The sequence below is a fragment of the Pterocles gutturalis genome, unplaced genomic scaffold (assembly GCF_000699245.1).
Source record: "Pterocles gutturalis isolate BGI_N339 unplaced genomic scaffold, ASM69924v1 scaffold40616, whole genome shotgun sequence".
Taxonomy (NCBI): Eukaryota; Metazoa; Chordata; class Aves; order Pterocliformes; family Pteroclidae; genus Pterocles; species Pterocles gutturalis.
Genome location: NW_010104416.1, coordinates 13,955 through 27,409, shown reverse-complemented (window position 1 = coordinate 27,409; position 13,455 = coordinate 13,955). Strand labels below are relative to the sequence as shown.

The following is a 13,455-nucleotide window of genomic DNA, read 5'->3' as shown; positions in this document are numbered from 1 at the left end:
AGGGAGACGGCGGCTTTGCTAAGAGGGATCTTCAAAGGTGGGTGATGTCTGAGCTGAATTTTGGGGGATGGGTGGGGAGGGGGTCTGCGGCCCCAGCCCCGCTGGTTGCCGGTGGGTTACGGGCTGGCTGGGTGAAGGAACTGGTCAGCAGCACAAGGAAGTGTCATTTTTGGTCAGAACCTGCCAGTCAGGGCTGTCACAGGGAAATGGGACATCTGAAAATAGATATGGGACACGGGAAACCAGGACTAATGTATTTGTAATGAACCAGTTGTAAGTGGGCTTTACTTTTGGGAGCCTTAGGTACCTTGAAGTAAAACTGAGCTGGCCAGCTGACACTTAATTGCCAAGCTGATTCTTCTCAACCCTTTGACACTTCCTGATCTCTGGCAGTAGGTTGAGTGAAACACAGGGTGAGATAACAGGGTTAAATGCTTCAGCTGTTTTGTCCAAGAGAGTCTCGTTTCCTGTGCCCTTTTTTTTTTTATGTTTTGTCAGATAAAATAGGGAGTTGCAATCGGATGACAGTTTAGTCCTGCTAATTTCCTGTTGTTTAGCAACATGTTACTTAAGTACCTTTTTTCACATTCTTTATTAGTTTTCTTTATTTTCTCATTACAAGGCTCCCCTTGTTCCCAGCGAAGCGGTGTTCTCAGGAGGCTTCAGGTTTACAAGCACTGCATCCCGCTCGTGGAGTCGGGGGATCTGCATTTGGCCAAGGTGTCTGAAATCATAGGACTGCTGATGCTGGAGGTAGAAGCTCCTTTGGGCTGGCTTTCCTGGGGTCTGCTGGGTATTGTTTCATATGTAGATTGCAGTAAGTCACTAGGCCACTGAGGAGAACGAGTTGTGCCCTTTCCAGGGATCTGCCCTGGACTAAGCTGGTGTTGGAATTTGCTGTATGTGTAAATGTGATTATCTTTGGATATTCAAACTTAAACTCAAAACTCCAAACCTATAATTACATCAGCTGGATTTACTGCTCTGTTCTGTAAAGGACAGTACAAAATAGAGATCTTGGGGCTGAAAGCTCTTTTGAGGGGAATATTTCACTGTAAGAAATGTTGCCCTTTGCTGGGCTTTGGTGATGGTTTTGGACGTATATGTGGAATTCTCCTGTGCACTGCTTCAGGCTCTTTCACATTGTATCTTCTCCCAGGCTCGCCAGCTGCCAGGCCATGCATTGGCGGAGCTTGCCACCCTGTTTGTTGATGTTATTAAAGGCGGCAGCCTGTCTAATGGGAAATCCTTGGAGCTGTTTTCCACTGTTCTCACTGCACTGGCTGGTTCGAAGGAGAGCCTGGCTTATGGAAAAGGTAACCCCTCTCAGCTCCTGCTCCCCAGCCTGGCCTCCCTTCCTCTGGAATCGGCTTCTAAAAGACACTTGCTTTTTCAGGTGAATTGAATGGGGAGGAGTTTAAGAAACAGCTGATAAATACCCTCTGCTCCAGCAAGTATGTACATCTCTGCCAGCTGTTAGTTACATGGCAAAACAGTGTGCTTCACGTGGTGCTTTGAGAGAGACATCATGATGAGCTGGATGTCACCATCTGTGTCCTGTTCTATCATCTTTGAATCTGTGCCCTCTGTGTCAGTGTCTTCTCTGGCTGGGAAGGCAAGGGAACACCCTGTTCCCTGCTCTTGTAACAGTGTTGCATGAACCGGTCTCGGGAAGTGTTTGTTTTTATTCCTTTCTTGGTATTTGTTATTGTGGGGGCTGCGGCAGTTCAGAACCATTAGAAGTCCAGGTGGTTAGGGTGGTGATAGTAATTTCTGATGGAAATCTGACTTTTAATCTTAATATCAGAACATTACAGGGAAATGGTGACACTGAATAATTGTGGACAAGGAGGGAAGGAATAAGCAATAATTCTGCTTGCTCTCAATTTTCCAACATATTTCTCTTTTACCAGGTGGGATCCTCGGAATGTAATACATCTTGCCAACATGTTCAGGTAATTCTTTCTCTGTTCAGCATCAACACTTCCTTGTGCTGTGGTCATGTCCATGTCCTATTTCAATGTATTTTGGGGCAAGTTCGAATTGGAGGCACCTCCCCATGGACGGTTGGGTCGATGAACATCCGCATCAGATCCATTTGGATACAAAACACAGCTGGGCAGGCATGCCCAAAGACTGGGCATGGCATCATGGTTTTTATTCCACGTGTGAGTGAGCCTTGGCAAATTAACAATGCATTAATTAACACGCATCATGTGGAGGAGATCTAAGCACCAGAGGTTGAAGAGTGTCCTGGGCCAGTGGCAGGGTATTGAGGGATCTGTGGTAACTGCTTCTGGTGAGGACTTTGGGAGCACTGGCTGCCTGTCTGTACGTTAGGACCTTTTGTCTAGTTATGGGTTGAATCTGCTGTGGGATTCTGAAGGAAATTAGTGAAAATGATGAGGCTGTATCTTTGATTTAACAGGGATATTCCACTATCAGGAGAGGAGCTGCAGTTTGTGGTGGAAAAGGTCCTTAGGATGTTCTCCAAATTAGACCTGCAGGAAATTCCCCCTGTGGTCTATCAGCTGCTGCTGCTTTCTGCAAAGGTAAAAGCTCACAGGAGCTGGCATTTTCCTAAGCATATACCATGAAAAAAGAATATGCACAGTCTGATCTAGAGGCTGGATTTTGGCAAGGACTCTGTTCCCAAACTGTGCAAGGGGGAGCAGGACACCAATGGGGCATTTTTTTCCCTAACTCCCGACAGCCTGAAGAAGCTGAACGCTCAGAGGAAGATACAATTTTCATCTTCCTTGTGGGGAAAGAAAGAAACCTTTGGGAAATAAGAGATGAACACTGACCTAGCAGACAGCAGAGAGGATTGGTTTTTTTCCAGTGTTTTTAAGTGTGGTTTTGCTCACTCCCTGTGGTCTGCACACTATAATAATAACTCATGTAGATGACTATCTTCTGGATAGTAGTCTGACTCGTACTGGAAATGTCTCATCTCTTGTGCAATTCGTGCAAACAGAGGCTGCCTGTGACATCTCTGCCCTCTGACAGGGTGATCTGGCTCTCTTGCTTGCTTAATTTGTGACCGAGTCAATGCCAAAATGATCCGGCCAAAGGATGTGTGTTACAGGAGGTCATCTGGGTCCACTGGCCTAATGTATTGTTAGATTTATGGTTAGGAGTTTGAAAGCCTCCCTAATTGATTATAACAGAAAGGGTCCTTTCTAATTAATAATAACTTTAAAAAAAACCACATCTGAGAGCTTCATCTTCTTCCAACTCTTCAAAAAGTGCAGTCAAAAAAAATATGCAAACTAAACCAGAGTCACTTCATCTGGAAATGAGCCACACAGGAGTGATTTATGAAGGAAAATGAAGAATACAAGACATTTGTAATTGGTGTGGGAATAGAATGTAGTTCTCTGGGATACTGCAGGCCCTGTAGTGGCTTAATGTAATGTCCTGCCTTGCAGGGTAGTAAGAAGACTGTTTTAGAAGGAATCATCAGTTTTTTTGATCAGTTGGATAAGAGACAAAAGGAAGAACAGAGGGTTCCACAGTAAGTTCTTTCTCTATCATCCCCTTTCTTTACTACCTGAGTATTTGTAGTCACCCTGATCCTGCCCAGGGCTCTTTCAGTTTGAACTGTCAAACCTTGTGCAAGTTATGTCCTTATTTATGGCATTGGATGGCTTGTTTTTTTCTGGTAAATCTTACAGATCAGTGGACCTTGAGGTAGCCACAACGCCCCTAGACCAGCTCCGCCATGTGGAAGGCACTGTTATCCTCCATATCGTTTCTGTTATCAACCTGGATCAGGACCTGGGCGAGGAACTAATCAGACATCTAAAGGTATGACAAAGATGGAACACGCACAAATTGAAAGTGTTGATGCAGGGTTTTAAAATCAACTTAATTGGCTATCTTTAGAAGGGATTTAATCATTTTTAGGATCACAGTCATATTTACTTTAGCAAGTGCTATGATATGTTTGAAGAGACGTTTCTTTCTATATCACAACAGCAGTGTGATATGTGCCTGCCCGATAGCTTCCCTGAACCTGTGGGATGCTGCAGTTGAAGATAACAAGATTTCTACCTGTTGCTTGCTGTTTTCTAGACTGAGCAACAGAAGGACCCTGGGAGAGCCTTGTGTCCCTTCAGCGTGGCTCTTTTGCTGTCAGTTGCAGTAAAACACAGACTGCAAGAACAGGTATGTGGGTGATAAGCTTGCAGAGAACTTCCATGGGGATGTACACTGCTCTCCTTGTAAAGGAAAGGAAGCATGGTTAAGTCATAGTCCCACCAGAATCAGTCTTATAATGGTTTCAGGATTCTCTTGGGGAGGCAGTTAGATCATTGGTATGGTGTAGTTTATTGAACACTATAAAAGACCCCAGAGCAATATCAGAATTTTCCAGGGTTGTGATTCCTGTGGGTCGGTATTGTGGGATGAGAAGAAAAGCAATGTCTTGTTTTTCTAATGTTTTGGCTCTGTGGTGGCCACCTGAAGTGCATCTGGCAGCAAGTTACCCTCCTTGAGGCACTTTAATGAGGTTGGAGTATTTGTCCTGAGAAAGAAATGAGTTAAGATTTTTGGCAGACTGCATTGGAACTTGTGCTCTGGCTGGTGCTCTTACTGGAACATACCCAAGATTATACAGGTCCCATTTAAAAGATGATTTCCTCACACTCAGTGATTTTATGTTTCAGATATTTGATTTCCTAAAAACATCAATCACAAAAAGTTGCAAGGACCTGCAGTTCCTTCAGGCCTCCAAGTTTCTGCAGGATTTGTTTCCTCAACAATATGATGTAACCTCTGTAATTCTGGAAGTGGTGAAAAATAGGTGAGTTGTTGCCACATGCTGCAGAACACTCAGTGGGCTTTGGGAGGGGGGAGAGTTTCAGCATTGCTAGAATGCTCTGGGATGCTAAATACCGCTGACCAGATGCTGTCAGGGAACAGTGTCAAAATCCACAGTTTTTATCCCAGTTTTATATTGGTGAATTAAAGGCAACAAAATGCAGCTGTATAAATCTGCCCCCACTACCTTAGATCTCAGCATGTGGTGGTACAAAGGACTATACTGATCAGGACCCTGTATGTTTCTTACTGGTAAAGCAGCTGATGGTATGAGTCACACTGCCAGCTGTAGTTCGTGTCCTGATCAAGGGATGAGTGATAGGTTCACTGTTTTCTTCCCCTGGTGGTTAGTCCTTTAAACATCCTGTGGGATAGCTCTGTGATCTGTCACCAGCTGTCCTTTGGTTTGATGTGAGCCATTCCTCTTCTCTCTTCCTCTCTGACTTGAAGATCTTGGCATCAGTAGGAAGGATACTTGTGCGTCCGCACTGTAGCTTACTGTCACATTCAGATCAGACCTGAGTGCACATCATTCCCCATAGCGAAGAAACCTTTGGACTGGAAAGGAAGTCTGATGGTTGGAGAACCAGGACTGCAAGATGTGTGTCGTGCTGAGCACCTGTCCCTCAGCATAAAGACAGTCATGGGGTTGTGAGGAATGTTGTCTTCCCTGGTGTGATCAATCATCTCTCACTGCTGCATTGCATCCTGGAACGGCTGCAGAAGATTTTACTTTACACTGCTCTAATCTAAACATTTTCTGTGACTAAGTTGTTTCTTTCCTGGCCTGTTTAATGTTTTCCTCAGTGCGTTTGGCTGGGACCATGTCACTCAGGGCCTGGTGGAACTTGGCTTCAGCCTGATGGAATCATTTGAACCAAAAAAGCCCTTTGGAGGAAAAGCTGCTGATACCAGTTTTGGCCTTTCAAAAATGCCAGCCCAGCAGGCTTGCAGACTGGGAGCGAGTATCCTACTGGAAACATTTAAGGTAGTGTACGTTTTGGAGAGGGGGGTTTTGAGAGGGAGGGAACTCTGTTCTTATTCTCTCTTGGTAAACAGTGTCAAGACCTTGCCTGCTGTATCCATTGTGAGTATTTTACAAACAATACTAGATTTAGTCTCCTATTTGCCCCTGTCTAGCTGGAAGAGGCCATCCTCATAAAGAACCTAATCCTAATCTGTTCCAGCCACCATGATACTTGTGTAATCCCTATTACAGTTTCCAAGAAACTGTAGAGAAGGTAGAGAAATTCAGAGGTACAAAGAAAATCTGTCAGAGGTGAGATTGAAACGGGCATCTTCACTGAAGTGGTAAATTTGCATCCCACAGATGATTTGACCCATTGTGTTCCAAGTGTACTGTGTGTGCCTCTCTGATGTGCTGGTTCTGATTGGCCTGGGATGAAATCTGAATCGATCTCTGAATTTAGCTGAAAGGGAACTTCTGGGAAGCGTCCCAGCTTACCTGTCAGATCTGTATTTGCTTTGTACTGCACCATGGCTGTGCTGTGAGGTATAGGAATATCCTAAATTCATGTAGGTTTTGATTTTGAGTTATTGTTCTTTCTCATTTCAGGTTCATGAGCCCATCAGAAGTGATATTCTTGAGCAGGTCCTGAACAGAGTCCTCACAAAAGCAGCATCTCCTGTCAGCCACTTCATAGGTAACAGGAAAGAGAGAGAAATGTGTCCTGCTCTTTGGACACTCAGAACGTAGCCTCTCAGAACAAATTATAGAGTAATGGAATAGTTTGGGTTGGAACGGACCTTTAAAGGTCATCTTGTTCAACCCCCCTGCAGTAAGGAGGGACATCTTCAATGCTCAGAGCCCCATCCAACTTGACCTTGAATGTTTCCAGAAATGGGGCATCTACCACCTCTCTGGGCAACCTGTTCCAGTGTTTCACCACCCTCGTTGCAAAAAATTCCTCCCTTATATCTAGTCTAAATCTACCTTCTTTTAGTTTAAAACCATTACCCCTTGTTCTGTTGCAACAGGCCCTACTAAAAAGTTTGTCCCCATCTTTCTTATAAGCTCCCTTTAAGTACTGGAAGGCTGCAGTAAGGTCTCCCTGGAGCCTTCTCTTTTCCAAGCTGAACAACCCCAACTCTTTCAGCCTTTCTTCATAGGAGAGGTGTTCCATCCCTCTGATCATGTTTGTGGCCCTCCTCTGGACCTGCTCCAACAGGTCCATGTCCTTCCTGTGCTGAAGACTGCAGAGCTGGAGGCAGTACTCCAGGTGGGGTCTCACAAGACCAGAGCAAAGGGGCAGAATCCCCTCCCTCAACTTGCTGGCCACCCTTCTTTTGATCCAGCCCAGGATACAGTTGGCTTTCTGCACTGCAAGCTGAAGTGACCTGAAGTCAAGAAAATCAGTTGTTCCTTCCCCTCTTACTGAGGTGTCAGCTGCATCAGATCACCCTATATTCACTGCAGGTGAAAAATATGTTTGCAGGCAGTTGCCATGGAAGAGCTGACTCACAGAATGTTGTTTTCCATCAGTCAGAAACTTGTTACATGTTCCTAGCCTTGGCTTCCTCCTTGTCCTTGGGCAGGTGCTTGGGAGTCGCTGGGGCTGCCGAGATGCCTTTGCTGCAGCCTCTTCTCTTATACCTCAGTGCCCTCTGGTGGGGCGAGGCCCTTCAGCTGGGTTGTGTGTGTTTTATGCTTTGTGCCTGCAGCACAGCTCAGATTTTTGATGCTCATGCTATCACAGCCTCTCTGTAATGGAAGAGCTTTGATGATTCTGTAATTGTTAGCTCTATAGCCATCTTTTGTTCAGACTCTTCTGGCCCCTTGGCCGCAGCTGCTCCTTTTGTCCTTTTATTTTTCAGACTTGCTGTCCAATATTGTTGTGTCTGCTCCTCTTGTGCTTCAGACTTCATCCTCCAAAGTCACAGAGACCTTTGACAATTTGTCCTTTCTCCCCATTGACACCGTGCAAGGGCTTCTCCGGGCAGTACAGGTAAAGCTTTGTATTTCTCCACAAATATCCTTGCTAGTTTAGTTCCAGTGACAGCTTTAGGCCACAATTATATGCATGATCTAAAAACTCTTGTAAAATAAGCCTTCATACTCTGTTGTGGGTTGTTCAGTGTAGCATGGAACTGTTATTCAAGCATGGATTTGCTTGTGCCCTCTGGCAAAAGCATATGGTGTGGTCTGGCATGCTACCAAAACTGCTGTGTGCTGACCTTTCATCTGGAAGATGCCCAGATGCTGCACAGTGTAGAAGACTAAGTTTACAGTGTTGATTTTTTTCCTTCCAAGCTCCACATCAGTATTTCTCTTTGCCTGGTCCTGGCATTAAACTTCTACCTGCTTTGTCCAATCTGGGGATAACAGCTCTTTTCCCAAACCCTTGCACTGTGTCCTCACTAACCCACTAAGGTGTCTCACTGCTACAGCTCTTTGGGTTTAATTTTACATTGTTTTAAAAATTTGGTTCTCCCACTGTACTGATGACGTTATTGGAAATGCAGGGCCAGATGGGCCTGAGGAAGATGAGCTCATATGCCCCAAGGGCTTGGCATGCCTTAGTGCTTTTCTCTCCAAGCATATCTTCCTTTCCAGCCTCTGCTCAAAGTCAGCATGTCAGTGAGGGACTCCCTGATACTTGTTCTCCAAAAAGCTATCTTTTCCAGGTAAGCTGGGAAGGGGATTCTTTGAAAAGATTTCTACAACTCGTATTTATTTTTTTGGAGCAAAAGTATTTTTTGTTTGTTTTGGCTAAGTGTCTTCTTACTATGTTCTTCCCATAACTAGGTGGTGGTATCTCCTACCCCTTTAGCACTGTAATACCGCCACAGCTCTATTGAACTAAGACACAAATCCCAACCCCCAGATTAATGGGCTTTGGAAACGCAGAAAGCTGTTGGGAACTCCAAATAAGTAGGCAAAATTAAAACAAATTCCAACATGTGTCTACACAGCTGAGTACATCCAGATGCTGGAGGGAGTCTGGAAGGAACCACTGATCATAAAGTTGAGCTGCCACCTTCCCTCTGATCACTTACAAGGTGGTAGAGAAGCAGGTTTGTTGTCTTGGTAATGCTTTGAGCAACCATCCTGCTGTCTTCATAATGCTGGGATCGTAGACTGGATTTTGTTGGGCAGTGGCTGCCTGGTTAAGAATACAGAATTCATAATTTAGGATTATTATTCAAGCCAAGGGACTTGACCTTGGGAAAGACCCAGGGTTTCAATGAGCAAAGCAAAATACCATTTTTTGGTGAGGAATTTTCCAGCTCTGAAAAGAGCTCTGCAAGACTCCCATTCCAGCTTTCAGGGAATATTTAATTCTTGGGTCTTGGCCTGGGGCTCTCCCTTGCTGTAAGCATTGCAAGGACAGAAATGAAATTTAATTTTGTGAGACTGCAGAGTAAAGGAGTTGCCAGCAAACTGCCAAATTCGTAACTACTTGGGACGGTGTTGCCCTCCTGGGGAATGCAGTTCCACTGGGCCCAGTCACTCTGTGTTTGTGGACCATTATTCATTGCTGAGTTGATCTTGTGTTTACTTCTGAGTTTCTTGCTTCCATTTTTCCTTATGCTTCTCTTTTCTCCCTCTGACTCATAGGCAGCTTGATGCTCGTAAAGCTGCTGTTGCTGGTTTTTTGCTTCTGTTAAGAAATTTCAAGGTTTTGGGCAGCTTGTCCTCCTCCCAGTGCAGCCAGGCCATTGGTGCCACTCAGGTAAGTGCTGTTCTGCAATCCCTGGTGTGAACATGAGACAGTCTCATATCTAACATGCACTGTTTGAAACAACTCACGAGGGGAGTGTTTCCCCAAACTAGAAATATAACTTCAGTAAAGATTAGTCCTGGAAGGAAAGCTTTGGGAAATGCCATGTGAAAAGAGAAGCTGGCCTAGGGACGTTGCTTCTCAGAGTCATTATCTCTTACAGCACCAGCATTCTGGGGAGCATTCACACTGCTCCATAATGATGATAAAGAGCCTGGCAGCATGCTAAGGACTATTTCGGTGATTGTTTAGGGGCCAGGCCCCTTATCACCTTACTTCTGTGTTGTGATATTTGAGAACTGTAACCAGTATAATGTAACTAATATTCCCTCTCAGGTCCAGGCAGATGTTCATGCCTGCTATAATTCTGCAGCTAATGAGGCCTTCTGCCTGGAAATCCTGGGCAGCCTGAGGCGATGTTTGAGCCAGCAAGCGGATGTTCGACTCATGTTATATGAGGTAAGCTCGGTTTCTTCAATCTCCTTTTAAACAGACACTACCTCTTCTGTAGTCTGGTTCTCCTCTAGCCCCAGGTAAATAATGATCACATTATTGTGGAAAACAACCTGTCGTCTCAGTTATGTTCTTCATGGGACACATGTACCAAGGACCATAGTTCTTTTTTCAATCCTCCTGCTTCACTTTATTTTGGACTGTTACAAGCCCGAAGACACATTGATGTATCTTCCCCATCTCATGCATTGCTTAAGAGCAAAAATGCATCAATGTGTCTCTTCCTGTGGAAATGTCTGGTGCCCAGTGAGGAGGAGTGTTTAACAAGCATTGGACAGAAGCAGAGTTGCTGGGAGTTAATGATGGGCTCCAAAGGAAACCCTGACAGGGAAGTAGGGGGAAGCTTCCTTAAAGACTGCATCGGGGATCTGTCTTTTTTCCTTTTCCTTTTGCAAGTTGCTATAAAGGCTTGTCTGTCCCTTAGATTTCTTGTGACAAATGGCCTAATATAGACATTTTTGGGTGCATATCTTAGCTCCTGAGGTAACCATGAGGTCCCACCTTGAGAAAAAAAGAACTGTTCAGGTCAGAGAGATTTTGTTTCGTACTTGACTTGGTTGGACTGACCTTTGGTAAGCTGCAAGTTTTGTGTGTGTTCGTCACTGTTGCTGTGAGACCTGTGCTTGCTTTATCCATCCGCTGAGTTTTCTCAGTCTGAAGGATTTTTTTGCCTCCTACAGTTTCCCCACTGGCTTGTTTTGCCTTTGAAGCAGGATTTCACAGTTTGAAGTTGGATCTAGTGCTAGTGTTAAATAGTAACGAAAGTCACTCTGGGCTTCATGCCACTGCTGCTAGGGAGATACAGCCTGTGAGAGGGCCCCTGTGAGGAAATTCATACTCTCTCTGATTCATACCTTCTTTCTGTGGTGCTTTTGCTTTGCCGGGCATGGGGTTTTACACTGAGCACATTGTTACTTCCTCGTGGTTCCTTGTGGTGCCAAAGGGTCATTGCTGTCTTATGATGCCAATTTATTACGCATATGGTTGATTTTCTTTGTTGTGTAAGCCAACTTGTCCTTCCTTCCTGTCCTCAGGGTTTTTACGATGTCCTTCGCAGGAACTCCCAGCTGTCAAGCTCTATAATGGAAACGCTCTTGTCCCAGGTAAAGTACTGCTCTGTGGTGTGGCTACAGGAACCCTAAGAATTCTGCACTTAACCTGAATCACCTGCTATATTGGTTTAAATATTGGGAAGATAGTTCTCCCTTACACTGGAAACATGTTTAAGTGCTGCAGCACTCCTATAAGGAGGTGTTCAAATCCCTGCTCTAGGTAAATGTCTGGAGACTGGTTCATATCCTGTCACAGGGTGGAAGAGAAAGGATCTTCTGGAGCGCTTTCCAACCCTTCAGTTCTGAGATGCTGTGAGAAGTGCGATGCCCAGAGAAGTGCTTTGTGTGCATCCTGCTTCTTAGCAGTGCACAGCAGTTACCCTCCCGTACTTCCCCAAGGATGTGTGCTGACACAGTAATTATTGTTCCTGTCCTCCCTTCAGGAGAATACCCAAGTCCATGTAAGATCTGGGAGGATTAACTCATCCCCCAACAGTGTTGCTCATGGCAACAAGACAATCACATTTCCTCAATCCATTGGACAGGCTGTACTTTCTTTGAGACAAGTAATTTTCTTCCCTTTAATCATCTGTAGAGTTCATGCTGACTAATTCCAGCTTTCCCATGACAGCATAGGGTCTGAGAAGGGAACATGAACAGATCCAAGGCAGCTTTTGGGAACAGAGCAGAGGGCACTTAATGGGAACTTGGTGTAAAAGTATAAAATTTTATTGCAATATTGTATATACAACTTTCCCCATTTGGTTGTGATCCTATATCGGTATTCGGAGTGTATCTCCTTCCAGTGGTGTGCCAAACAGCCAGGAATTGGTGTAAGCATGGTCTCTCATGGATTTGGTTTAGCACCAAGCATGGCCTGCACAACTGTCTGCACCCTTGGGCCAGGAAGCTGGGTGCGCTAACAGGGCCAAGCATTGGGTATGGGTGACAGGCAGCAGGAGCAGTTACTTGTGCAGTGGGTAGCAGTGCAGATGAAGTGCAAGTGATGTTGTGTGTTGAGGCAACCCAATAGCAGGTGGTCAAATAAACTTGTTTTAGGGCAGTGACGTGTCCTGGCTGAGAAGTACATGAGCAACTCAAAAGGGGATTTTAATTACTAATAGAGCGGATGACATGGCTCATCTACATGTACAGTCCCATTATCATAGTCCCAGTTTTCGCTCTGTAGCATGGAGTAGAAAGATTATCATATTCTGTTTTCAAACAACCTAAGAGTTTCAGCTACCAAGTAACTGGTTATTTTTTTCTTGTTTTCTGTGACAGATAAAGCAATATTACTTGCTCCAGCCAGACCTCCTGCCTCCACTGAAACTTGAGGGATGTATTATGGCTCAAGGAGATCAAATCTACCTGCAAGAACCACTGGTAACCACTGGCTGGCCACAGCTGCAAGCTCGTCTGTTCCATACCATTTTGGTTGTCCCCCTACATGAGCTAAATACCTTGTGTTTCTTCAGCCTCTTCTAGCCTGGAGCAATTCTCTAATGACAATAGAGCTGGGCATCTCACCCCTGCCTCAGGCTATCTATTAGAGCTCCTCTAGCAAAGTGGTTTGGGAAAAATGCTGTAAGAATAGTGTAGTACTGTTATCCTCTATTGAGCTCACCCTGGGTTTTTTTTTCCCGCTCCTTCAGCTTAATTCCACATAAAACAGTCATGCAGTGTGTGTGTAGCAGGGGGAAGAATCTGCCCTTTGGTTTTGCTCCTTTGAAATTGTTGGTGATGAGACCTTAACGATTCACTGAATTTCTGAGGGAACAAATTCAAATTAATTACTTTGTTTTCCCCTAAGGAAGCTTTCATGCTGTGCTGCAGTAGCACACCCAGGAAGGGAGCAGACACTTCAGCTAGAGTGAGAGCCCTTCTGGAAATTCCCCTTCCATCTCCTTCAGCAGTTGAGGTAGCTGCATTGAGGGAGCAGTGGGAGTTAAGTCTTTACATCCTGTGTAGGCAAACTCAGGCAGACAACACGCTCTGAAGCTAGAAGTGGGTAGCTGTGCATAGGATTACAGATCCCCTCATTCTGGGAATAAGGCATATTCTAGAGACTCGTGTGAACCTCTGAAGGCATCTATGGCTATTTGCATCCAACTATAGTAGTCTGGCCTGCGTCCACTTCTGTCAGTGACCTCCAACTAGAAGCCTGAGTGTGACTCTGTGGCTGCTTCCTTCAGGCCCATCTGCTCTGCTGCATCCAACACTGTCTTGCCTGGTATAAGAGCACTGTGCCTCTACGCCAAGGAGCTGAAGATGACGATGATGAGGAGGAGGAGGATGTGGGATTTGAGCAAAACTTTGAAGAG

The 13,455-nt window shown here is 45.0% G+C and overlaps 1 protein-coding gene across 1 annotated transcript in view; it reads left to right on the top strand.

The window, feature by feature from the left end:
• Positions 1-3: 3 nt before the first annotated feature.
• FANCI (Fanconi anemia, complementation group I) overlaps positions 4-13,455 on the top strand; it is a gene marked incomplete at its 5' end in the record, with an annotated part of 23,661 nt that continues 10,209 nt past the window's right edge. Inside the window, 19 exons of the mRNA XM_010087050.1 lie at positions 4-37; positions 623-753; positions 1,160-1,316; positions 1,397-1,454; positions 1,914-1,955; positions 2,429-2,552; positions 3,432-3,517; positions 3,678-3,810; positions 4,078-4,170; positions 4,671-4,807; positions 5,632-5,812; positions 6,401-6,488; positions 7,660-7,790; positions 8,399-8,469; positions 9,404-9,518; positions 9,903-10,025; positions 11,114-11,182; positions 12,416-12,517; positions 13,327-13,455. The exon at positions 13,327-13,455 is cut by the window's right edge and continues 84 nt beyond it. Coding sequence (XP_010085352.1) covers positions 4-37; positions 623-753; positions 1,160-1,316; positions 1,397-1,454; positions 1,914-1,955; positions 2,429-2,552; positions 3,432-3,517; positions 3,678-3,810; positions 4,078-4,170; positions 4,671-4,807; positions 5,632-5,812; positions 6,401-6,488; positions 7,660-7,790; positions 8,399-8,469; positions 9,404-9,518; positions 9,903-10,025; positions 11,114-11,182; positions 12,416-12,517; positions 13,327-13,455 — 2,004 coding nt within the window. The remainder of the gene's footprint in view (positions 38-622; positions 754-1,159; positions 1,317-1,396; positions 1,455-1,913; positions 1,956-2,428; positions 2,553-3,431; positions 3,518-3,677; positions 3,811-4,077; positions 4,171-4,670; positions 4,808-5,631; positions 5,813-6,400; positions 6,489-7,659; positions 7,791-8,398; positions 8,470-9,403; positions 9,519-9,902; positions 10,026-11,113; positions 11,183-12,415; positions 12,518-13,326) is intronic.